The sequence below is a fragment of the Salvelinus namaycush genome, chromosome 30, assembly GCF_016432855.1.
Source record: "Salvelinus namaycush isolate Seneca chromosome 30, SaNama_1.0, whole genome shotgun sequence".
Lineage (NCBI taxonomy): Eukaryota > Metazoa > Chordata > Actinopteri > Salmoniformes > Salmonidae > Salvelinus > Salvelinus namaycush.
This window is the reverse complement of record NC_052336.1, coordinates 32,714,788-32,740,860: the sequence shown is the minus strand read 5'-3', so window position 1 is coordinate 32,740,860 and position 26,073 is coordinate 32,714,788. Positions and strand designations below refer to the sequence as shown.

Genomic DNA, 26,073 nt, shown 5'->3' with positions numbered 1-26,073 from the left:
TGCCATTAATACAGGTAACGAGTGGAGGACAGAGGAGCCTCTTAAAGAAGAAGTTACAGGTCTGTGAGAGCCAGAAATCTTGCTTGTTTGTAGGTGACCAAATACTTATTTTCCACCATAATTTGCAAATAAATTCATAAAAAATGCTACAATGTGATTTTCTGGATTTTTCTCATTTTGTCTGTCATAGTTGAAGTGTACCTATGATGAAAATTACAGGCCTCTCTCATCTTTTTAAGTGGGAGAACTTGCACAATTGGTGGTTGACTAAATACTTTTTTGCCCCACTGTATCTGTGCACAGAGGTGCACAGAGGTGCCCATAGTAAACTGCCTGCTCCTCAGTCCCAGTTGCTAATATATGCATATTATTATTCGTATTGGATAGAAAACACTCTGAAGTTTCTAAAACTGTTTGAATGATGTCTGTGAGTATAACAGAACTCATATGGCAGGCAAAAACCTGAGAACAAATCCAAACAGGAAGTGGGAATTCTGAGGTTGGTAGATTTTCAACACAGCCCCTATTGAACAAACAGTGGGATATGGATGAGTTTGCACTTCATACGGCTTCCACTAGATGTCAACAGTCTGTAGAACCTTGTCTGATGCCTCTACTGTGAAGTGGGGCTGAAGGAGACAGGAAATAGTCAGGTCTACCATGACCTGGCCATGCTCTGACCATGCGCGTTCACATGAGAGGGAGCTCTGTTCCATCGCATATCTGAAGTCAATGTAATTCTCCGGTTGGAATGTTAGTGAAGATTTAAGTTAAAAACATTCTCAAGATTGATTCAATACATCGTTTGACATGTTTCTACTGACTGTTACGGAACGTTTTGACATTTCGTCTGCTTTTAGTGAACGCGCTTTCTGACTTTGGCTTTGTTTACCAAACACGCTAACAAAAATAGCTATTTGGACATAAATGATGGACATTACCGAACAAAACTAACATTTCTTGTGGAAGTGGGAGTCCTGGGAGTGCATTCCGACGAAGATCAGCAAAGGTAAGTGAAGATTTATAATGCTTTTTATGAGTTTTGTTGACTGCACAATTTGGCGGGTAACTGTATTGGCTTCCTTTTGTGGCTGAACGCTGTTCTCAGATTATTGAATATTGTGCTTTTGCCGTAAAGCTTTTTTAAATCTGACACAGCGGTTGCATTAAGAACAAGTGTATCTTTAATTCTATGTGAAACATGTATCTTTCATCAAAGTTTATGATGAGTATTTATGTTATTTGACGTGGCTCTCTGCAATTTCTCCGGATATTTTGGAGGCACTTCTGAACATGGCGCCAATGTAAACTGAGGTTTTTGGATATAAATATGAGCTTTATCGAACAAAACATATATGTATTGTGTAACATGAAGTCCTATGGGTGTCATCTGATGAAGATCATCAAAGGTTAGTGATTCATTTTATCTATATTTCTGCTTTTTGTGACTCCTGTCTTCGGCTGGAAAAATTACTGTGTTTTTCTGTGATTTTGCGGTGACCTAACATAATCGTTTGTGGTGCTTTCGCTGTAAAGCCTATTTGAAATCGGATACTTTGGTGGGATTAACAACACGATTACCTTTAACCTGTCTAGCCCCGGGGTTCCGCTAGCGGAACTCCTCCCACATTCCACTGAAAAGGCAGAGCGCGAAATTAAAAAAATATTTTTGAGAAATATTTAACTTTCACACATTAACAAGTCCAATACAGCAAATGAAAGATAAACATCTTGTGAATCCAGTCAACATGTCCGATTTTTAAAATGTTTTACAGCGAAAACACCACGTATATTTATGTTAGCTCACCACCAAATACAAAAAAGCACAGACATTTTTCACAGCACAGGTAGCATGCACAAAACCAACCAAACTAACCAAGAACCAACCAAACTAACCAAGAAACAACTTCATCAGATGACAGTCCTATAACATGTTACACAATAAATCTATGTTTTGTTCGAAAAATGTGCATATTTGAGGTATAAATCAGTTTTCCATTGCAGCTACCATCACAGCTACCATCAAAAATAGCACCGAAGCAGCCAGAGTAATTATAGAGACCAACGTGAAATACCTAAATACTCATCATAAAACATTTCTGAAAAATACATGGTGTACAGCAAATTAAAGACAAACATCTTGTGAATCCAGCCAATATTTCCGATTTTTTAAGTGTTTTACAGCGAAAACACAATATAGCATTATATTAGCTTACTACAATAGCCTACCACACAACCGCATTCATTCAAGGCACGTTAGCGATAGCAATAGGCACGTTAGCGATAGCGAATAAACCAGCAAAAGATATACATTTTTTCACTAACCTTCATAGACTTCATCAGATGACAGTCCTATAACATCATATTACACAATACATATATGGTTTGTTCGAAAATGTGCATATTTAGAGCTGAAATCCGTGGTTATACATTCTGAAAACTTAGCATCTTTTTCCCAGAATGTCCGGATATTTTTCTGACACACCTATTCTGACCAAATAACTATTCATAAACTTTACTAAAAAATACATGTTGTATAGGAAATGATAGATACACTAGTTCTTAATGCAATCGCCGTGTTAGAATTCTAAAAAGAACTTCATTACGACATGCAGCTTACGTTATTGCGAGAGAGCGCCCAAAATCTGGGCGCAAACTAAAAGTAAACATGTTCGACAGATATATGAAATAACATCATAAATGGGTCCTACTTTTGATGATCTTCCATCAGAATGTTGTACAAGTGGTCCTTTGTCCAGAACAATCGTTGTTTGGTTTTAGAATGGCATTTTTCCCTCTCGAATGAGCAAGCAAAACTAGCCAAGTGGCGCTAAGCTCTCCTTCGTCACCAAACGCAAAGAACGCAACACGCCTAAACTCCCGAAAAAATGTCAATAATAAACTATACTATAATAAAACTATATTGAAAAAACATACTTTACGATGATATTTTCACATTTATCAAATAAAATCAAAGCCGGAGATATAAGACGTCTATAACGAATGCTTTTCAGAAGCCAATACTGGTGACCTTTATGCGCTTCCTGAACAAAGGAATTCTGGGGTCATGTCATTCCAAGCTCTATCTTTTGACCATAGAAATACCTAGAAACCCCATTTCACCTCTCACAGCCTCTTGACATCTAGTGGAAGGCGTATGAAGTGCATGTATAGTCATAAATTTCAAGCAAAATGATAGGCAGGCCCTGGAACAGAGCCTAGATTTCAGATTTTTCACTTTCTGACAGGAAGTTTGCTGCAAAATGAGTTCTGTTTTACTCACAGATATAATTCAAACAGTTTTAGAAACTTGAGAGTGTTTTCTATCCAATAGTAATGATAATATGCATATTGTACGAGCAAGAATAGAGTACGAGGCCGTTTAAATTGGGCACGATTTTTCCCCAAAGTGAAAATAGCGCCCTCTATCCTCAACAGGTTAAAATGTTATAAGATACATTTCTGTTGTTTGAATTTGGCGCCCTGCACTTTCACTGGCTCATCCCGTTATCTTCTTATGGCTGCAATCCCGTTAAGGCCTTGGGTCTGAACCCCGCCCTGTGCAACTGGGTCCTGGATGTCCCCAGGTGGTGAAGGTAGGAAACATCACCTCCACTCCGCTGATTCTCATCACTGGGGCCCCACAAGGGTGCGTGCTCAGCCCCCTCTTGAAACTCCCTTGTTCACACATGACTGCGTGGCCAAGCACGCCTCCAACTCAATCATCAAGTTTGAAGACGACGCAACAGTAGTAGGCTTCATTACCAACGATGACAAGACAGCCTACAGGGAGGAGGTGAGGGCTCAGGGAGGATGGTGCCTGGAAAACAACCTCTCACTCAATGTCAACAAAACAAAGGAGATGATCGTGGACTTCAGGAAACAGCAGAGGGTGCACCCCCCATCTACATTGGCAGGACCACAGTGGAGAAGGGAGAAAGCTTCAAGTTCCTTGGCGTACACATCACGGACAAACTGAAATGGACCACCCACACAGACAGTGTGGTGGAAAAGGCACAAAAGAGCTTCTTCAACCTCAGGAGGCTGAAGAAATTTGGCTTGTCACCTAAAACCCTCACAAACGTTTACTGATCTACAATTGAAAGCATCCTGTCGGGCTGTATCACTGCCTGATATGGCAACTGCACCACCCACAACCGCAGGGCTCTCCAGAGGGTGGTGCGGGCTACCCAACGCATTACCGGGGACAAACTACCCGCGCTCCAGGACAACTACAGCACCCGATGTCACAGGAAGGCCAAAAAGATCATCAAGGACATGAACCACCCGAGCCACTGCCTGTTCAGCCCGCTATCACCCAGAAGGCGAGGTCAGTACAGGTGCATCAAAGCTGGGACCGAGAGACTGAAAAATAGCTTCTATCTCAAGGCCATCAGACTGTTAAACAGCCATCACTAGCACATTAGAGGCTGCTGCCTATAGGCATAGACTAGAAGTCACTGGCCACTTTAAGGAATGGAACACTAGTCACTTTAATAATGTTTACATATCTGGCATTAATTCAATTCAAGGGGCTTTATTGGCATGGGAAACATGTGTTAACATTGCCAAAGCAAGTGAGGTAGATAATATACAAAAGTGAAATAAACTATAAAAATGAACAGTAAACATTACACATACAGAAGTTTCAAAATAATAAAGACATTACAAATGTCATATGTATATATACAGTGTTGTAACGATGTACACATGGTTAAAGTACACAAGGGAAAATAAATAAGCATAAATATGGGTTCTATTTACAATGGTGTTTGTTCTTCACTGGTTGCCCTTTTCTTGTGGCAACAGGTCACAAATCTTGCTGCTGTGATGGCACACTGTGAAATTTCATCCAGTAGATATGGTAGTTTATCAAAATTGGGTTTGTTTTCGAATTCTTTGTGGATCTGTGTAATCTGAGGGAAATATGTGTCTCTAATATGGTCATACATTGGGCAGGAGGTTAGGAAGTGCAGCTCAGTTTCCACCTCATTTTGTGGGCAGTGTGCACATAGCCTGTCTTCTCTTGAGAGCCATGTCTGCCTACGGTGGCCTTTCTCAATAGCAAGGCTATGCTCACTGAGTCTGTACATAGACAAAGCTTTCCTTAAGTTTGGGTCAGTCACAGTGGTCAGGTATTCTGCCACTGTGTACTCTCTGTTTAAGGCCAAATAGCATTCTAGTTTGCTCTGTTTTTTTGTTAATTCTTTCCAATGTGTCAAGTAATTATCTTTTTGTTTTCTCATGATTTGGCTGGGTCTAATTGTGTTGCTGTCCTGGGGCTCTGTGGGGTCTGTTTGTGAACAGAGCCCCAGGACCAGCTTGCTTAGGGGACTCTTCTCCAGGTTCATCTCTCTGTAGGTGATGGCTTTGTTATGGAAGGTTTGGGAATCGCTTCCTTTTAGGTGGTTGTAGAATTTAACGGCTCTTTTCTGGATTTTGATAATTAGTGGGTATTCTGCCCTTGAGTTGCGTTCCCATGCAAAACTAGACAGATAGCTAACAACTAAGTCTTCAATAAAACTCCCAAGGCGTGACTTTTCTTGAATGAATATATTGAAAACGTTAATGTTGTAAAACTGCAAAATACAGAAAAGAATATACTTCAGTATTCAATTCACACCAACATACTGTAGCTGTACATTATACATTTGAAGTTGCATGAATACAAAGCACGTGCTAAAGGTACCATGCATCTGGCATGATGCCAAACCATATAGCTAATTGTTACTCATATGGTAATTGACTAACTCCTTTCATTACTCTAATAATGTACAACCATCTATGTAGAATAACAAAGCATATTACACTAGCAACAGTAACAAAACTACAGTATTGTATATTTTACAATTCGTTTGCATGACACACGAGCAAAGTAATACAGCTATCTGTCTAGTTTTGCATGGGAACGCAACTCAAGGGCAGAATAGTGGGTATCGGCCTAATTCTGCTCTGCATGCATTATTTGGTGTTCTACGTTGTACACGGAGGATATGTTTGCAGAATTCTGCATGCAGAGTCTCAATTTGGTGTTTGTCCCATTTTGTGAAATCTTGGTTGGTGAGCGGACCCCAGACCTCACAACCATAAAGGGCAATGGGTTCTATGACTGATTCAAGCATTTTTAGCCAGATCCTAATTGGTATGTTGAATTTTATGTTCCTTTTGATGGCATAGAATGCCCTTCTTGCCTTGTCTCTCAGATCGTTCACAGCTTTGGGGAAGTTACCTGTGGCGCTGATGTTTAGGCCGAGGTATGTGTCGTTTTTTGTGTGCTCTAGGGCAACGGCGTCTAGATGGAATTGGTATTTGTGGTCCTGGCGACTGGACCTTTTTTGGAACATCATTATTTTGGTCTTACTGAGATTTACTGTCAGGGCCCAGGCATTACTCATCTCATATGTATATACTGTATTCTATACTATCCTACGATATCTTAGTCACTAAATAATGTTTACATATCTTGCTTTACTCATCTCATATGCATATACTGTATTCTATACTATTCTACTGTTTCTTAGTCCGTTCCGCTCCATATGTATATAGTCTTAATTCATTCCTACTTAGATTTGTGTGTATTGGGTATATGTTGTGTAAGATATTACTTGTTAGATATTACTGCACTGTCAGCACAAGCATTTCACTACACTCGCATTAACATCTGCTAATCACGTGTATGTGACCAATACAATTTGATTTGAGCCTTTCCCTATCTAAAGCAGGTTTAATATATAGTGATTGCCCATAAGTTAAACATCCTGTCAGTTGCGGTCAGTGCCGTTTAAGGTGAGGGAGGATGATCATTTTTTTATTATTTTATTTATTTCCATGACATCATATTGGATGACTGTCACTCATATTCCATTCACCCGGTTCAATGTAACAGCGATAGGTTTAGGCTACTACATGATACTCAAATTTTCCCTATACCCATCATGAGGTTGTTACAACCTAGCCTATGAATTAAAGTTTACAACGTAGGTGCACACAGGTCAAGAGACAAATTTGAGTTGACAGACTGACATTCAAAACCGCCTTGAACACTCTTGCCTTCATACAGCTGATATAGCCCTCAACCTCAACTCTGGACCTCGAAGAAAGTTGCACTGCAGCCTCTGGCACACATGTCTACGGTGTCGACATAGTTTAGAAACTACTAACCTCTCTCTCTCTTTCCCCACTGTCATCCTCTCTCTATCAGTTCAATAAAGTCCAAAAATACTTACAAAATACACAGATATTATAAGTTCAAGATCCTAAAACACACTACACTGCAGTTTTATAGATACATTTCTAAAGTGGACTTGAGATACTCTGAAAACTCTTATTGGCATTCCCAATGTTATCATACAGGCAAAACAACAACAGCAGCTGCTGGTTTTGCCCAAGTAACAAGAGGGCCACTGTTTCTAGAGACTGAGGGAAGGAAAGTTTCCCTAATCCGTGCTATGGCTCTGAGGTACTTCCCATTAAAATCACTGTCATCTCGACCAAACAATGGCTGCTTTGTGTGTGTGTGTGTGTGTGTGTGTGTGTGTGTGTGTGTGTGTGTGCGTGTGCGTGCATTCATGCGTGCCTGCATATGTCTGTATGTCTCCGTGTGTGATTAAGTGTGTGTGTGTGTGTGTGTGTGTGTGTGTGTGTGTGTGTGTGTGTGTGTGTGTGTGTGTGTGTGTGTGTGTGTGTGTGTGTGTGTGTGTTTGCGTGCACATCGTCCTACATTCTAAGCAGTCAGTGGTGCTGTTCTTCTCTCCATTTCCCTATACTCCATTACCCCTGGATGCCTATGAATGAGAGGTGTGTTTGGTGTGTACACCTTGTTTTTGTTGTGACTTGTTCCTTGGTCCTGGCCTATATTTGCCTGGCTCTGCGACCGGCTGTTTTAGTACGGGAGACTCACAAAGTGTATGATATACCGTTTGTGACTCACCATCTGGATTCGGTCTTATGTTGCAAAATGTGAAATGGTGTACATAATACACTGTATTTGAGGAACAATAGGAAAGCAAATTCTGCTTTGAAAGTTGATCAACTTGTAAACTCACTTTTGAGAAAAATCACCTTTGAATGTTTTGGTATTGAAGAGCACTTCTTTGTCTACACCCATTCAGCATCATCCACACCCTCTTAAGCTTTAGCCCCACACATCTCGTTTCGCTCTCGGAGCGCACACTTGACGCTCTGGCCGATGATTTGTTTACCTCCGGATAACATGAAAACAGCCTAACCAGCTCTGCTGGCAACAACTTCATTACGCTTTTTTGCAAATGTTTACTGACACTGGCCATATTCAACGGGTGTTGTACACGCGTCACATAGCGTTAGCTAACGAGCAAGCCTGCTAACGTTAGCTAGTTAAACAACAATGACCAAAGTGCCAACAATGCCACAGTGCTGGGAGCTAACCAACCAGGTGCAATGTTAGCTAGCTAACATTAGGCTCTTACTAGAAAAGCAAACGGATCTGGGAAACAAATAATAACGTCAGCTAGGGAGCCAGCCAGCTAACGTTAGCTAGCTAGCATGATGGACGTGTCTCCCTCCCTGTCAGGAATGCCATACCACGGTTGCCCTTAGTTTGAAGATGTAATCCAGAGACAGGTGTTTTCTCCATCTCTTTAGCCATCATAATCTAATTCCCCTGATTTTCAAAACTAGATCCTCCAGAAAGTGGACAGCAACGCTTATGCAGCTCCACTACACAATACATTTTTTTTAAAGCCGCGGTCGACAGGATTACCAACACAGACTGATGAGCTCAAATACACTGAAGCCTTCAAAATGGCAGACCAATCCGAACTACTATCTCGGGATGTCCAGCCCACTCATTATCTCAGCCAATCATGGCTAGAGGGAAGGTTGCTACTTTTTCTGTGGATTAACCAACAAGGCTCGTAATTTAACAATTGTATTCGTATTTACAGATGGCATACAAGTTTGTTATTAAGGAACATGAAAGTTCACATGTTCGAGAAGGCATTTCTGCCAAAAAACGCATTTTCAAACGGCTCTCCTGTGAAGTCCTGACTTGCAACATATGCCTAGTTTCCTGAATCGGGTCACATGTTGTAGCTCTGAGTCTCTACTTTTATCCAATGTAAAAAACACCATTTCAAATTTTACTACATAAGACCGAATCCAGGTGGTGAGTCACCTTTTAAAATATGTTATGTAAGTCACCAACAGTAACTCTATTAGCAATATTAGCTAACAATTTGTTGATTGGTAGTTAGTCTAGACAGCATACTAAACTTGTAGTAATCATGGTAGAACACCGACCAGGCTTGCACGTGCCCAGGGGCCCAGACCTCCAGGGGGCTTGCCATGCCAAATAGTGTCCCCCTGCCAAAAAGTGTCCCTGATTACTTAATGAACCAAAGCGTCCGTTGCTATGCTGGTTGCTTGGCTCTATTATAACTCGTAGCGGTCGCAAAGGAAAGAGGACGCAGGTAGTTCTAGTTCCATTTCACCACATAAACGCTCGCTCAGTCCTCGCAAAATTATTACCTCAGAATTGCTCTCCAAGGACGCTGTTTTTGACAGTGACAACCTGCTGACTACGTGCTGCTTCAGAGGACCGAAAAGACTGGAAAGAGAACACGCTTTCTTTACCATATATTTGTCTTTACATAAGAAAATATTGTTAAATAGGAAGAAATAATTTAAGTTGTTTTTAGATTTACAGTGCTAGCTACTGTACTTATTTACCTCAGCATGCCTAGTCAGCTAGCCAGCTACAGTAACATCTATTAGATAACTGGATGAGTTTAGCTATGTACAACTATTTTTCAACAACCATTTTCCATCTAGCTAGTTGGTCATCTACATGTTGCTAGCTGTACATATAGTTCAGTGGAGGCTACTGAGGGGAGGACGGCTCATAATAATATCTGGAATAGAGTAAATGCAATGGTATCAAACACGTGGTTTCCATTTGGTTGATTTCATTCAATTAACTCCATTCCAGCCATTATTATGAGCCGTCCTCCCCTCAGTAGCTTCCACTGATATAGTTACAGTTGAAGTCGTAAGTTTTCATACACTTAGGTTGGAGTCATTACAACTCGTTGTTCAACCACTCCACACATTTCTTGTAAACAAACTATAGTTTTGGCAAGTCTGTAAGGACATCTACTTTTCCAACAATTGTTTACAGATTATTTCACTTATAATTCACTGTATCACAATTCCAGTGGGTCAGAAGTTTACATACACTAAGTTGACTGTGCATTTAAACAGCTTGGAAAATTCCAGAAAATGATGTAATGGCTTTAGAAGCTTCTGATAGGCTAATTGACATAATTTGAGTCAATGGGAGGTTTTTCAAGGCCTACCTTCAAACTCAGTGCCATCATGGGAAAATCTAAAGAAATTAGCCAAGACCTCAAAAAAAAAATTGTAGACCACAAGTCTGGTTCATCCTTGGGAGCAATTTCCAAACACCTGAAGGTACCACGTTCATCTTAACAAATAATAGTACGCAAGTATAAACACCATGGGACGACGCAGCCGTCATACCGCTCAGGAAGGAGACGCGTTCTGTCTCCTAGAGATTAACGTACTTTGGTGCAAAAGGTGCAAATCAATCCCAGAACAACAGCAAAGAACCTTCTCAAGATGCTGGAGGAAACAGGTACAAAAGTATCTACATCCACAGTAAAACGAGTCCTATATCAACATAACCTGAAAGGCCGCTCAGCAAGGAAGAAGCCACTGCTCCAAAACCGCCATAAAAAAGCCAGACTACGGTTTGCAACTGCACATAGGGACAAAGATTGTACCTTTTGGAGAAATGTCCTCTGGTCTGACAAAAATAGAACTGCTTGGTCATAATGACCATCGTTATGTTTGGAGGAAAAAGCGGGAGGACTGAAAGCCGAAGAACACCATCCCAACCGTGAAGGACAGGGGTGGCAGCATCATGTTGTGGGGGTACTTTGCTGCAGGAGGGGCTGGTGCACTTCACAAAATAATGGCATCTTGAGGCAGGAAAATGATGTGGATATATTGAAGCAACATCTCAAGACATCAGTCAGGAAGTTAAAGCTTGGTCGCAAATGGGTCTTCCAAATGGACAATGACCCCAAGCAAACTTCCAAAGTTGTGGCAAAATGGCTAAAGGACAACAAAGTCAAGGTATTGGAGTGGCCATCACAAAGCCCTGACCTCAATCCTGTAGAAAATGTGTGGGCAGAACTGAAAAAGCGTGTGCGAGCAAGGAAGCCTACAAACCTGACTCAGTTACACCAGCTCTGTCAGGAGGAATGGGCCAAAATTCACCCAACTTATTGTGGGAAGCTTGTGGAAGGCTACCTGAAACGTTTGACCTAAGTTAAACAATTAAAAAGCAATGCTACCAAATACTAATTGAGTGTATGTCAACTTCTGACCCACTGGGAATGTGATGAAAGAAATAAAAGCTGCAAAAAATCATTCTCTCCACAAGTATTCTGACATTTCACAATCTTAAAATAAAGTGGTGATCCTAACTGACCTAAGACAGGGAATTCTTACTCTGATTAAATGTCAGGAATTGTGAAAAACTGAGTTTAAATGTATTTGGCTAAGGTGTATGTAAACTTCTGACTTCAACTGTATATGTCTGTCATATTGAGGTATCTAGCTGTAAGTTAAACCTGATCAATCAAATGGATAAGAGTAAGCAATTATGGTAATTCCAAATGCCCTTAACTAGGTGTCTTCGCTAGACAGACACAGAGAGGGGGGAGGAAGAAAGTGAAAAAGAAAGAATGAGAGGGAGAGGGAAGTGAGAAGAGAGTGGAAAAGAGTGGAAGACAGAGAGAGAGATGGAGAGAGAGAAACAGAGAGATTAAGACAGCAGTGCAAATGTACTTAGACTTGACTATTTCAATAACTGTTATCTTCCAACTTGTTAGGCAATCATATGTACCTACAGTGGAAGGATGGCCAGCCACACAGGAGGGTGATTTTTACTAATGAGGAGAAGGAGGCCGTGCTGACCGAGATGCATGCTGGCCATTTCGGAGTGAAACGCATGACGTCCAAAATTAACCTACGCTTCTTCTGACGTGGAATTGTCAAGGAGGTGGACAGCTGGGCATGTGAAATAACCTTTTGTTTATCAATCACGTTCTATTATATCTGAAGTTATGATTTCAATGAATGTCATATCAGAGAGCACAACAATGTTTCAATGTGTTACTTTTTGCTTAAAGGTCATTCTAGCCTGCCAGAAGTTTGAGAGGGAGAAGACCGTGGCGCCGGAGTTCAAGCCTATCAAATTTGTTTCACCATAGCACATGATCGGTAAGTTTTGAAGAGTACATATCTCCCATTTATAACACTGCACTACTCCAAATGTTCTCACAGTAAAGTGTAACCTGTGTGTTTGCTTGTTTACGTCTCTGTCTCCTACCCTGTTCCCTTTAACTCTGCTCCTGTTCTCCAGAACCTAGGAATTATGCTCAACATCCAGACGTGGATCACCTGAGGTCCTCCATTACCAACTACCCTCCAACTTTTCATTACATCCTCTACAGCTACTGTTATTGTCATGTTGTCATTATCTGCTCAGAAAGATTTTTTGCTCTATCATACTGGGCACATAGTAACGATAAACACTAGCACTGCAAACACTCAGAACAAAGAGAGCAGCAGTGCCTGGACTTTGCAGTCTCCCTCTTCAATTCCCCCTTCCAAGACTGGCTGCCTGTTGAGAAGTGACCAGCAGAACCTCCCACCCACACAGCAACCACCTCCTCTATATTCCACACACAAGAATGTAGTATTTTAGTCTATGATTGTCATGTGAGTGTACAATTTTTTTGACGGGTGAAAATAAATGAATGACACTGTACCAAAAACAATCAAAGTTTACATATTAAAATTTTAAATATTGCCAGGTTGGTTTTCACAGCTGTTTCACAAGGTGTTCATTATTGTAAGTTGTAACGTATCCTTTGATGGTATTTATTAGTTCCACATTATTCATTGTTGTATCCTGGGACCTACAATAGATACATATATATTCAACCATAAGGGTGTACTAATGAGCTATGTGCGATAGAACGAAAATGTATCACAATAGACAATTATATTATTTCAGTGTAGATAAGGGAAGGGCAGATTAAAATAAAAACATGCCAGCCAGACAAAACAGACTTGCATATGGAAGGAGTGGAAATTTGCTGTAAGTAACTAATGTGTCAAGCAGATTACACATTTTCTTTGCCATTTCCGAAACGTATTAGCGTTTAAGACATGGATTTCATGTTGTAATGTTAACAAGGTACCCAAACGTAGTTAGAAGTAATGTTTTCATTTTATTAGCTAAACAAAACTTAAACAGCGAAATTGACGTGGAAATCAGCCTTGTTTGCATAGCGATGATGAAAAGAATGTCATTTAGGCTGTAATGTTGTCCAAAATTCGAATCATTAGGTCAACACAACGTTGATATAGCAACGGATGCTAATAGTTCATGGAATCCCATTGTGATGCAGAGGAGGACACTTTTTGGCCGGGGGATATTATTTGGGATGGCAGGCCCCCATTGATTTTGTTAGTCATTCTCACTCAGATATCATATTAACATGGCATTGGTCATTACAAAATGTGTCAAATTCCAGGAAATTAGCTTTAAAATTGCAAAAATGTCTCTCCACCCCATAGCAGAACTTGTAGAATTGTAATAAATTAGCTGTACAACTGCAATTTTTTGCTTAGGGTCCCCAAAAGGCTAGAGCAAACACAGGAGCACATGTGCATGGTCAAAAAACGCATGTGCTTTGCCAAAAAAACAATTCTCCCCAAAAGGACTGGGAAGTTCATGTCCATGTCCCAAATGGCGCCAGAGACCAGGCTCTGTTCAAAAGTAGTGCACTACATAGGGAATAGTGTGCCATTTGGAAAGCACACCCTGTGTATTTCTTTCATTTGCTGTTGAGGAAGGGGCCCAAGCTCACTTTTTTCTATCAAGAATGTTGTTTCCTCACGGAGACCTGACCACAGAGTAAACCAGCACTGTTATGGAACGAGAAAGGAAGGACATTATGGCAAGAGAAAGGGGTGAAAGGGAGGTCTAACCAAAACGTTCCCCCTTTCAGACTGTATGTTGACAATCTGAAGCTGCACGAGGGAACAGTCTGTTCAAGAGATGAGGTTGGATATAGTGTGTGTGTGTGTGTGTGTGTGTGTGTGTGTGTGTGTGTGTGTGTGTGTGTGTGTGTGTGTGTGTGTGTGTGTGTGTATTCACCTAAGGGCAATGGGATAAATATTGTTGATTCTAAATAATGTTCTGTGTGTGTGTGTCAGAACTCACCTTCTTCTTGCTGCAGTAGATCTGCCATTTCTTCTCGGCAGGTAGAGCAAACATTGCCTCCCTGTTCTTGTCTGTCAGGTCCAATTCATCCTGTGACAACAGAAGAAGGGCAATGAATCAATCAGCCAGTCAGTCACAATCAATCCATCAATTAGTCAATCAAGGAATTAAGTAATCAGTTACATGATTATCTCATTTATTGTTTTGAGGCTTCATAATGATATGTCAAGGATGACATACTGTCTAACTCATTAACGCTAGGACCGCTAAAGCAGTCATTTGGACTGCTCATGAATTGTACTGTTTTATTACTCTAATCACCCTGATAATTGCCTCAAAACTGAACCTCAACTATAATTTCACACATATAGTATAATAACAGATGACGTAAATGAAGTAAAGTGTTATGGGGGAGAAAGGGGGAAGAATGAGTGAGTTTGTATTTGTATTTTGTATTTATTATGGATCCCCATTAGCTGCTGCCAAAGCAGCAGCTATTCTTCCTGGGGTCCAGAAAAATGAAGGCAGTTTATACAATTTTAAAACATTACAATACATTCACAACACACTGTGTGCCCTCAGGCCCCTACTCCACCACTACCACATATCTACATTACTAAATCCATGTGTATGTATACTGTGTATGTATACTGTGTATGTATACTGTGTGTGTGTGTGTGTGTGTGTGTGTGTGTGTGTGTGTGTGTGTGTGTGTGTGTGTGTGTGTGTGTGTGTGTGTGTGTGTGTGTGTGTTTGCGTGCGTGCGTGCGTGCGTGCGTGCGTGCGTGCGTGCGTGCGTGCGTATGCGAGCATGTGTCTGTGCCAATGTTTGTTGCTTCCCTGCTGTTCCATAAAGTGTTTTTTTAAATCAAATTGTACTGCTTGTGTCAGTTACTTGATGTGGAATAGAGTTCCTTGTAGTCATGGCTCTATGTAGTACTGTGTGCCTCCCATTGTCTGTTCTGGACTTAGGGACTGTGAAGAGACCTCTTGTCACATGTCTTGTGGGGTATGCATGGGTGTCCGAACTGTGTGCCAGTAGTTTAGACAGACAGCTCGGTGCATTCAACATGTCTCATAAATAGAAGTAGTGATGAAGTCCATCTCTCCTCCACTTTCAGCCAGGAGAGATTGACATGCATATTATTAATATTAGCACTCTGTGTACATCCAAGGGCCAGCAGTGCTGCCCTGTTCTGGGCCAATTGCAATTTGCCACTTTTCCAATTGACACTTTTTTGTGGCACCTGACCACACGACTGAACAGTAGTCAAGGTGCGACAAAACTAGGGCCTGTAGGACCTGCCTTGTTGATAGTGTGGTTAGAAGGCAGAGTATCACTTTATTATAGACAGACTTCTCCCCATCTTAGCTACAACTGCATCAATATGTTTTGACCATGACAGTTTACAATCTAGTGTTACTCCAAGTAGTTTAGTAATCTCAATTTGCTCAATTTCCACATTATTTATTACAAGATTTAATTGAGGTTTAGGGTTTAGTGAGGGCTTTGTTCCAAATACAATGCTTTTAGTTTTAGAAATATTTAGTGCAAACTTATTTCTTGCCACCCACTCTGAAACTAACTGCAGCTCTTTGTTGAGTGTTGCAGTCATTTCAGTCACTGTAGTAGCTGACGTTTATAGTGTTGAGTCATCTGCATACATAGAAACTCTGGCTTTACTCAAAGTCAGTGGCATGTTGTTAGTAAAAATTGAAAAAAGCAAAGGGCCTAAACAGCTACCCTGTGGATTTTCTGATTCTAACTGGATAATATTTGATAGGCTTCCATTAAAGAACACCCTCTGTGTTCTGTTAGACAAGTAACTCTTTATCCACATTCCATAACACATACATTTTTCCAGCAGTAGACTATGATCAATAATGTCAAAAGCTGCACTGAAGTCTAACAAGACAGCCCCCACAATCATTTTATCATCAATTTATCTCAGCCAATCATCAGTCATTTGTGTAAGTGCTGTCCTTGTTGAGTGTCCTTCCCTACAAGCATGCTGAAATTCTGTTGTCAATTTGTTTACTGTAAAATAGCATTGTATCTGGTCAAATACAATTCTTTCCAAAAATTTACTAAGGGTTGGTAACAGTCTGAATGGTCGGCTATTTGAGCCAGTAAAGGGCGCTTTACTATTCTTGGGTAGCAGAATGACTATCTTCCCTCATGCAATCATCATTACTTTTGTGCCGAATTTCACTATTTAACAAGCACACTTGGCGCTTATAAAGATGTTTAGGCTACTAACGTCTTGGTGGTTGAGGTATACATTTTTTGGTCGTTGTAAAAATAAGCTCTTACCGCATTCCAACACATATGCTTTCGGTTTCATAGTTGTAACAAAGGTACTCCACGAATAACATTTTTTGAACACTTTAATGCTTGTGTTTTTACATATAGCCTACAGGGTCATAAACTAATGAAAATGCTATTGTGTTATTAGATACATTCTGCGTTTATTGCCAGTCAGACAGTATATTCAACAGTAAGTCAGTATGTCAATCATCGGACCGACAGTCAACTGCCAACGAATCCGAAGGCAGCAAACAGCCGCGACACCTCTGATGGGTTTAGTATTCACTGCGGTGACTATTTGTTCACCCTGGAACAAGGTGCTTCCCTCCCGGAGACTTTTGAAATGCATATGAGCTCAGGAAATGAATCTCAGCCATGGAAGAAAGTAAATAAAGTCTTGGAAAGAGCCCTCTAGCAGTAGAGCGAAAAGAAAGAGGGACAGATAGAGAATGGGGGTAAGGGAGAGGGTGAGACAGCACAGGAGAGACTGGGGGAAGAGAGACAGAGAGGGATAGAAAGCAAGAGAGAGAGAGAGAGAGGAGGAGGAGGATATGTTAAAGCACCAGGCTTTGTGCTCCACTCTCCACTAATCTGGGCCATAATGACTAGGTTGCCATGATGTCAACCATGCAACCAGCCCCCCAACCAGGCCCTGTCCAAGGTTGGGGTCTGGGCCTGGACAATCATGTTTTATTGTTAAGCATAGCATCAGGGTTCAAATGTACAATTACAACACATTGGTTTGTCTGACATACATGTTAAGTGACCAGTGTGTTAAGGAGCAGCAGAGCGTGTTTCGAAAGGACGCATGTCACGATCTTCGCCTCTCCCGAGCCCGTTGGGTAGTTGTTGAAATGAGACAATGTCGTAACTACCAATTGGATATCACAACATTGGGAGAAAATGGGGTAAAATGTAATAAACAATAGTAAAAAATAAATAAAAATGTACAATTACAGAATCTGAATTACAAGATTATTTTATATACAAGAAAACAAACATCGGACTGCCAGGGGTATCAGAGGGGCTGTCTTCAGCTATTCAGCTCTAAGCCAGGCATTTCACTGAGAGAGTCAACTGCAGAGATGCAGTAGACATAGGAAGGAATATAACTTGTTTTATCTCACCTTTATTTATATAGGTAATTCAGTTTAGTCTGGCTGGCATTTTTGTGCTCTTCATGTCCAAATCATCCTTTGTTTAGTATCTAAAAATGTTTTGTCTAACTCAAAGAAATTACTTATAAATGATATGGACAAGTGTGAAACTACTAATATTAGGTACCATTGACTTTCATTTGATTTGTGCCACAAATGCAAACAATTTAGCATTTGAAACAGTGGCCAGGTAAACAAAACCAAGGTGTGGCTTGCTGTCATACTCTGTCAAAATGACTGCTTGTCGGGTAAGGGAACCAATATGTACATTTGTAATTTGGGTGAACTAACTCTTTATGAGCTGATTAGGTATTACAATGACATTATTATAATTGGATTTTTGGGGGGAGAACGGAGGTGCACACTTCCTTGTATATTTTAGTGACGTTTTAGATAGTAGGAAGTGAGACATGGGGATAGACAAAGGAGGAGAAACCGGTAGGAAGGGCTCAGACATTCGGTGAAGCCGAGGCTCAAACCCCCATTGCCATGGAGAGTGTCTTTGGTCCGGAGTCAGGAGTGTTAATGCTGTGCCAGACTAATGCATTATTGCAACAGATTCTGCTTACTAGTTTAAGTAGTGCACTATATGAGGCATAGGGTGCCATTTGGGATGCGGATATAGCTTTCAGTCCGCATACAGTCCCTGTATCAGAAACCCGTTCTGAAACGCATTCTCTGCAGACGTATAAACTGCCGAATGAAATTGGGATGGGGAGAGGAAAAACACAAACTCCCATGCTCTGGGCTGATTGCCTACTCGCGGGTCAGAGCCCCGGTGTCCAAACCACTGATGTTTTCGAGATGATTTGGCGAGTTCGGGAATCAGTGGGAAAAGACTCCTGGATTATTACAAGATGGGAAAGAGGCCCGGTGATCTCCTTCTCTCCTCTCCTCCTGTTCCTCCACTCAGCCTCCGCCTCCTGTTCATGACCTCGCCGGGCCTTGTCTGCATCCCAAATGGCATGCTATTCCCTACATAATGCACAACTTTTGACGAGAGCCCTATGGACCCTGGTCAAAAGTAGTGCACTACATAGGTAATAGTGTGATAGAGTGAGAGAAAGCGAGAGAGAGCGAGTGAGAGAGGCAGAAAGAGAACGAGTGTGCACAGTTACACCACAACCCCCCCTAAAAAAAAAAAAATCACATGGCTCCCCCCCAGTGGCAGCCCCTCCCGCCTCCAAAACCGAACCGGAGAATCGAGAAACCTCCTGCACCCTTTCTCTGGTATGCCCCCACGTTGGCCTGTGCTCCTGTGGAATTCACATAAACCAAAGCTAATATTGATACACCTGCTGTCGGGAAAAAGAAAAATACATACCTGGCTTTTCGTAACACCAACTTATATTCATATTTCAGCTAAAAACCTAATTGAATAATGTTACAAATTAAAACGGGTGTCAAGCACATTGGATATGACGAGTTAGCTAGCTAGTAGTCTCCGAAATCAAGCATAATTGCAACAGATACTCGATTAAGTTCTGAGGGGAAATGTATGAGAAAATGTGCTAGAACGAGGAGCAGGGCGGTAGCTCCTCCCCCTTCTCTCTGCAAGTTTCAGTCAAGTCTACGGGCCCCCACCCCTTCTCAATTTCGAAAGACGTGCATGCCCACTTAATCGTGATTCGTCAAAATAACCCAGTGACGAAAAACCTGCGAGCCAAAACAACTACTGTTGACAGATGTTACGATACAATTTATCTTATGTAGTCTGTCCACAAAGGATTAGCTAGGTAGCTACTTGACTGTCTGTCATTCATTCCTTTGTTCCACTGCTGAGGAACTCATGAACTGTCTGCAGGGAGATGATACACACACCGGCGTAGAATTGAACACAACAGAAACTGAAACTGTCTGAAACTGTCATATTCCCTCTAGTATGCCACATTGAAGCATTGAAGGATTAGAAGGGTCGGGACTGTGTGACATGTACAGTATGAGCATAGATTATTTTATCAGTAGTTCAAGGAGAGACAAACCATCTTCAGTGGCCTTGTGATTAGTGTCCACCTGAAATTGGAAGGTTGGGGGTTCAATCCCCAGTCGAGCCATACCAAAGCCTCTAAAAATGGAAATGGATGACTTTCTGCTTGACACTTAGCATTAAAGAGATAGTTTGGGGTTAGGGCCATGCGAAAGACTAGTGTCCTGTCCAGAGGGCGTGCTTGTACATCAAGCGGCCTCACGCTACAGAAACAGGAGATACCCTATGGGCAGTTCTGGCTCGGACAAGACTTACCTGTTCAATTCTTACTTTTCTCCCTTATGATAAACTGTTACTTAGACCCGGCACTTGAGACTAAATAATCCTGAGCTGAGCAGGCCTGATAAGAAAGTGGACAAAAGGATACGATTGTGTGTTAGTATCTTAGTTTTGTTCATTTTGTGTGGAGAGACGTGGAGAGGAAATAGTAAAGGAATGAAAGTGTGTGTGTCAGTGAGTAGGTGTGAGGGGTATGCATGTAGGAGTACGTGTGGATGTGTGATTGTGGTAAGGAGTGATTGAGGGTGCGAGAAATATTGAGCACAGTGAGAATTTGTGTGTAACTTAAAGATGCACTGTCAAACATTTGTATAATTTCAGCCAATAGTTTTGAAAGTAGCGCTCAGCAGCCGAATGTAGTCTACGAAAATTGCGTACTACGTCACATACAGTGCCTTCGGAAAGTATTCAGACCCCTTGACTTTTTCCACATTGTTATGTTACAGCCTTACTCTAAAATGTATTATATTGTTTTTTCCTTCATCAATCTACACACAATACCACATAATGACAAAGCAAAAACAGAATTTGACGGTTTTTCTCATTTATAAAAAAAATGTTAAAAATAAAAACACTGAAATATCACATTTACGTAAGTATTCCGACCCTTTACTCAGTACTTTGTAGAAGCACCTTTGGCAGCCTTGAGTCTTCTTAGGTATGACGCTACAATCTTGGCACACCTGTATTTGGGGAGTTTCTCCCATTCTTCTCTGCAGATCCTCTCAAGCTCTGTCAGGTTGGATGGAGAGCATTGCTGCACAGCTATTTTCTGGTCTCTCCAAAGATGTTAGATCAGGTTCAAGTCCAGGCTCTGGCTGGGCCACTCAAGAACATTCAGAGACTTGTCCCGAAGCCACTGCTGTGTGTGCTTAGGGTCGTTGTCCTGTTGGAAGGTGAACCTTCGCCCCAGTCTGAGGTCCTGAGCGCTATGGAGCAGGGTTTAATCAAGGATCTCTCTGTACTTTGCTCCGTTCATCTTTGCCTAGATCCTGACTAGTCGCACAGTCCCTGCCACTGAAAAACATCCCCACAGCATGATGCTGCCACCACCATGCTTCACCGTAGGGATGGTGCCAGGTTTCCTCCAGAAGTGACGCTTGGCATTCAGGCCAAAGAGTTGAATCTTGTTTCTCATGGTTTGAGAGTCTTTGGGTGCTTTTTGGCAAACTCCAGGTGGGCTTTTTACTGAGGAGTGGCTTCCGTCTGGCCATTCTACCATAAAGGCCTAATTGGTGGAGTGGTGCTGAAATCGTTGTCCTTCTGGAAGGTTCTCCCATCTCCACAGAGGAACTCTAGAACTCTGTCAGAGTGACCATTGGGTTTTTGGTCATCTCCCTGACCAAGGCCCTTCTCCCCCGATTGCTCAGTTTGGCCGGGCGGCCAGCTCTAGGAAGAGTCTTGGTGGTTCCAAACTTATTCCATTTACGAATGATGGAGGCCACTGTGTTCTTGGGGACCTTCAATGCTGCCAACGTTTTTTGGTACCCTTCCCTAGATCTACCCTTCCCTAGATCTGGTACCCTTCCCTAGATCTGGCTCGACACAATCCTTTCTCGGAGCTCAACGGACAATTCCTTCAACCTCATGGCTTTGTTTTTGCTTTGGCATGCACTGTTAACTGTGGGACCTTATAAAGAGGCGTGTGCCTTTCCAAATCATGTCCAATCAATTGAATGTACCACAAGTGGACTCCAATCAAGTTGTAGAAACATCTTAAGGATGATCAATGGAAACAGGATGCACCTGAGCTCAATTTTGAGTCTCGTTGCAAAGGTTCTGAATACTTAAGTAAATTAGTTATTTTTATTTATTTATTTTTTATTTGCAAAAAATTCAAAAAACCTGTTTTCGCTTTGTCATTATGGGGTATTGTGTGTAGATTGCTGAAGAATTTGATTGATTTAATACATTTTAGAATAAGGCTGTAACATAACAAAATGTGGAAAAAGTCAAGGGGTCTATGTGCATATATGTGCACCACGTCATTGCTCTCTCTCTGTCTCTGCTGTGTCCATTGAGCCGTTGGTCCGCCCTGCAACCTCATTGGATAACGCTGGGCAGGCCTCTTGCTAGCTGTCACTCAAATGGCAAGGGGCTGAAGCTCATTGGCTGAAACTCAAATTACTAGGGGGCTGGTGCACGTGGGGAAAATGTAGGGAAAATGACACTGAAAACAGTGCCTTCAAATGATGGATTTCGTGGATAATTGAGGTAAAACAGTAATTCTGCTCATAGATTATGCAGGTTTAAACTACACTTTCACACATCCAGCCCAAAGTGGGAGGTCTAAAAAATAAGCCAACGTACCATTCAATCTCTTTAGATATGATGCTTGGCCGTGATGACAGATGTGTGTGTGTGTCATTGAGTGTGTATGGGGCATATGGGTCCTGTATGTGTGGATAAGACTGAGATTGCTTGCTGCTAACGAATGGCGCACGCATGCACACACATGATCTTCTACTCCAGCCCATTCAGGGTTGGACAGGAAAGGAGAGGAAAGACAGGCAAGATGGGAGGAAGTCATATAAGGCCCCGGGAGGACCAACAGGAAGCTGTAGCGACTAAATGAGATGAACGAGACAGAGAGAAATACCCCAAGGCTGTCTTCATTAGGGCACACTGTAGTGAAATGTTTTGCAACGGACAAGGTCTAGACATTACCATTTTGGCACATTTTCTTCAGCTTTGTGCCTACTGAACACCACCCAGACTTCTTTCCCAACATATACCATGAGGTCTTTGCCCTGGAGCAAGCCCAGGACCCGTATTCATCAAGAGTCTCAGAGTGCTGATCTAGGAACATGTCCTCTCTGTCCATACTAGTCTAATCTCAGTGAGATGTCAAAGATCAGTGTCTTGGGCTTGGCACCGCTCTGGTATTTTCCAACTCCACCCCTACATCCACCACCACAATTCCTCCCCCCACTGCTACTCTTCCCTCAGACCCTTTTGATGAGCCACAGTGTACCCCCCTCTGGTCCAAGTGAGCCCTGGATCAAGCCCTACTAATGGGATTGGCTCAGTACATGGAGGGCTGGCAGGAGAGGAAGGTGAGGGAGATGGGGAAGGGGTGGGGGGGTTAGGGGAGCAAGAGAAAGGGAGAGAGAAAGTGAGGTGAAACCAGAGAGATAGAGAGAGAAAGTGAGAGGGGGAGGGCAAGGAAAGAAGGAAGCCAGTTGGACAGACATGCACAACTAGGGAAAGAGGAAAAGAGGGAAGAGGAATTAGGATGCATCCTATGGCCTCCGCTGAGGGTAGTCGCTCCAATGGGCTCTCAGGGGACGGAGGGCTGTTCCCCGTGTTACACAACACATTTTTGTTCTCATCCGGCTCGAAGGACCGTTCCCCCACAGCCGGGGAAACGTTAGGGTGGGGTTTTTAACATCCCCAGTTAGTTAACTGTAAATCTCTCTGGATAAGAGGATCTGCTAAATGACATGAGTATAATGTCAGATGAAACATAGTAACTAGAATGTACATTAAAACAACTATTTTGTGGTGGGGTCTTTGAAGGTTGCCATGCAAAGATCAAGGGACAAGATTCTGGTCTTGGGCTGGACATTAGTCTGGAATGGTGGGATTAAGACTGCCCCAGATTCATCTCTGCTGGGGGACAGACAGGGAGAGAGAAACACATGGGGAAAAAGAAAAAGACAGAGGGAAACAGAGACAAAGCGAGACAAAAAGAGAGAGGAAGAGAGATAGAAAAAGATAAATACAAAGATAGAAAAAAACAGAGAGACAAAATGAGAGAGACCGAAAGAGAGAGCGAGACGGAGGCAAAGAGAGAAAGCCTCCTCACTAATCTGTCATCTGCCCCCTACTCATGCCAGATGCCCACTGGTATTGATGTTGTCGCACCAACTGGGCTAGGCTCAACAAGCTACTCCCCACTTACAGCCATCCAGAACAGCCTATGATCCAAGATCATAAGACTTGGACACTGTCAAATGTGGAAGTACAACACACCTTCAATCAAAACAAATACATACACAATCAGGTTGTACTGTATATATTAGTTGTTAGTTACAAACACAATCAATAGATTTGATTTACTTTCTTCGCTGCCCACCAAAACCTCTTTCTTTTTCTCCCCTCGCATCTTATGTCGGTCTCTCACTCACTTTCTTTCCTCTTTCACTGTGCAGTGTATGGAGGTAGCGCCACGGTTGAGTTTGGCCCAGTGTGAGCATATTGTGTGCACATGGCAGCCATATGTAGACATTTCTACAGCACTGCAGAAGACAACAGAGACCTGAATTCCACTGCATCTATCCTATCGCCATCAGCACTCATTTCAAATGTCACCCGCGTTGTCCCCAAACAACCTTACACTTTGGCTCTTTTGCCAGGAATCTCAAGAGGCATTTCACCTAACCACACTGGCATCACAACAAACCAGCACACCACAGACAAGCACACACTTACACACTCACAGCGTTTACAGAGATTACAGAGAGAGCCCATTTTCAATTATTCAAATCTGAGAGCAATTCTGTTTTGATGATTAAATGTTATCACCCAAGATGGAATTGCCATAAACAAAAAATGTACTGTCACCACTCCACCCAGAGTCAAATTTTCACACGTGGCAAATAAATCATTGCTGTGTGCGTGCTGTGAACACGACACTGGGAAGAAACCGATTAAACGAGCCCCAAGTCAATTAATGGAAGCTAAACATTCTGTATCAGGAAATGCTGTGGCCTGCCCTAAATGGCTATTGTGATTAGTGGTATCCATTAACTTCTGATGTGGTCTCCATTATACTTGTCCAAATCAATCGCAATTGTTCCCAGGTTCCTTTGGATTTGTTTGAGAGTTAGCGAACGGCACAGAAGGATCTCGAGAGGTTAGACCGAGAAGGTTGTCAAGAACCAAGAGGCACTTGAGGTAAGAATGACATCAGTTAGCGAAATATGACACAATGTCCTATGCCCGTACTTCATGGGATCTGTGGACCAATAGGTGATGGTGTATGAAGATCAACATGGTTGAATCAATAAATGTATTTCTTGCAGTGTTTTACTCAGCTGGCACGACAAAATGTTGAGTGGAATGAGTGTACATATCCGAAAGGAAGTAAGGCAATTTTCAGTATCTCTAATAAAACAGGCGTCGGCCCCACTTTATATCGATAGTCCCATATCTGTTGACAAGCAACTGCTTGCCATGGTTACAGTTAGGGTTAGGTTTAGAATAAGTGTTAGGGTTAAGATGAGGTTTAAGTTTAGGGTAAGGATAAGGGTTAAGGTTAGGGCGAGGGTTACAGGATGGTTAGTTGAAATGTTGTTGACAGTTACTGAACATCTACAAATGATCTATTTGGGACTATCCAAATAAAGTGTTACTGGGGTGCCAAAACATAACCCGTTGGGTGTTAACGTGGCACAATTACTGCCCACTGTAAAAGCAACTCTATTTTAAAACTAAACCTATATAGTGACTTCTCTGGGAGACACCATTTGTGGAGTGCCAGGCCCCCAGAAAAACATACAGAGATGGTTTGCTCCACTGTTTGGCCCATATATGTCACTCCTACTCCAGACTCCACCGAAGCTTAGTGCTCTTTGTGAAAAAAAGGAGCTGCATTTCATAATAATAATCCCTCACTCCCGGTGACATGGAAACACACTCAGTTATGTTTTCCTTACATTTTACCCCACTACTTTCTCCCTACGGTGTTATGCAAAACTTCAGCTCAACATGACAGACCTCAGTTTTGGTGTAAAGTACTACAGCCAGATGTTCAGATCACCAGACATCCAATTGACCAGATGTCTGGCAAACTAGTCAAAAATGTCAGCAGGATCAAACCAAGTATCCAGATAACTATACCAGTGGGTAAGACCATTTAAGCAGATGCCCATACAGACAACCTGTCAACCAGTTGGCCATACATCAGGACCAGTTGAGCTAACCATTTGTCTAGACATTGGTTGATGCAAAATTTGATTGACAAGACTATTGAGTGATTCGATGTGAAACCCAGACCAAAAAAGATTTGGGAGATTTTCACGCAATTTAATCCATA

At 42.0% G+C, this 26,073-nt stretch overlaps 1 protein-coding gene across 1 annotated transcript in view; it reads right to left on the bottom strand.

Moving 5' to 3' along the window:
* The window catches only part of daam2 (dishevelled associated activator of morphogenesis 2), a 222,418-nt gene that overhangs the window by 88,235 nt on the left and 108,110 nt on the right, over positions 1-26,073 (bottom strand). Inside the window, exon 3 of the mRNA XM_038969618.1 lies at positions 14,303-14,392. Within this exon, the coding sequence (XP_038825546.1) occupies positions 14,303-14,392 (90 nt within the window). The remainder of the gene's footprint in view (positions 1-14,302; positions 14,393-26,073) is intronic.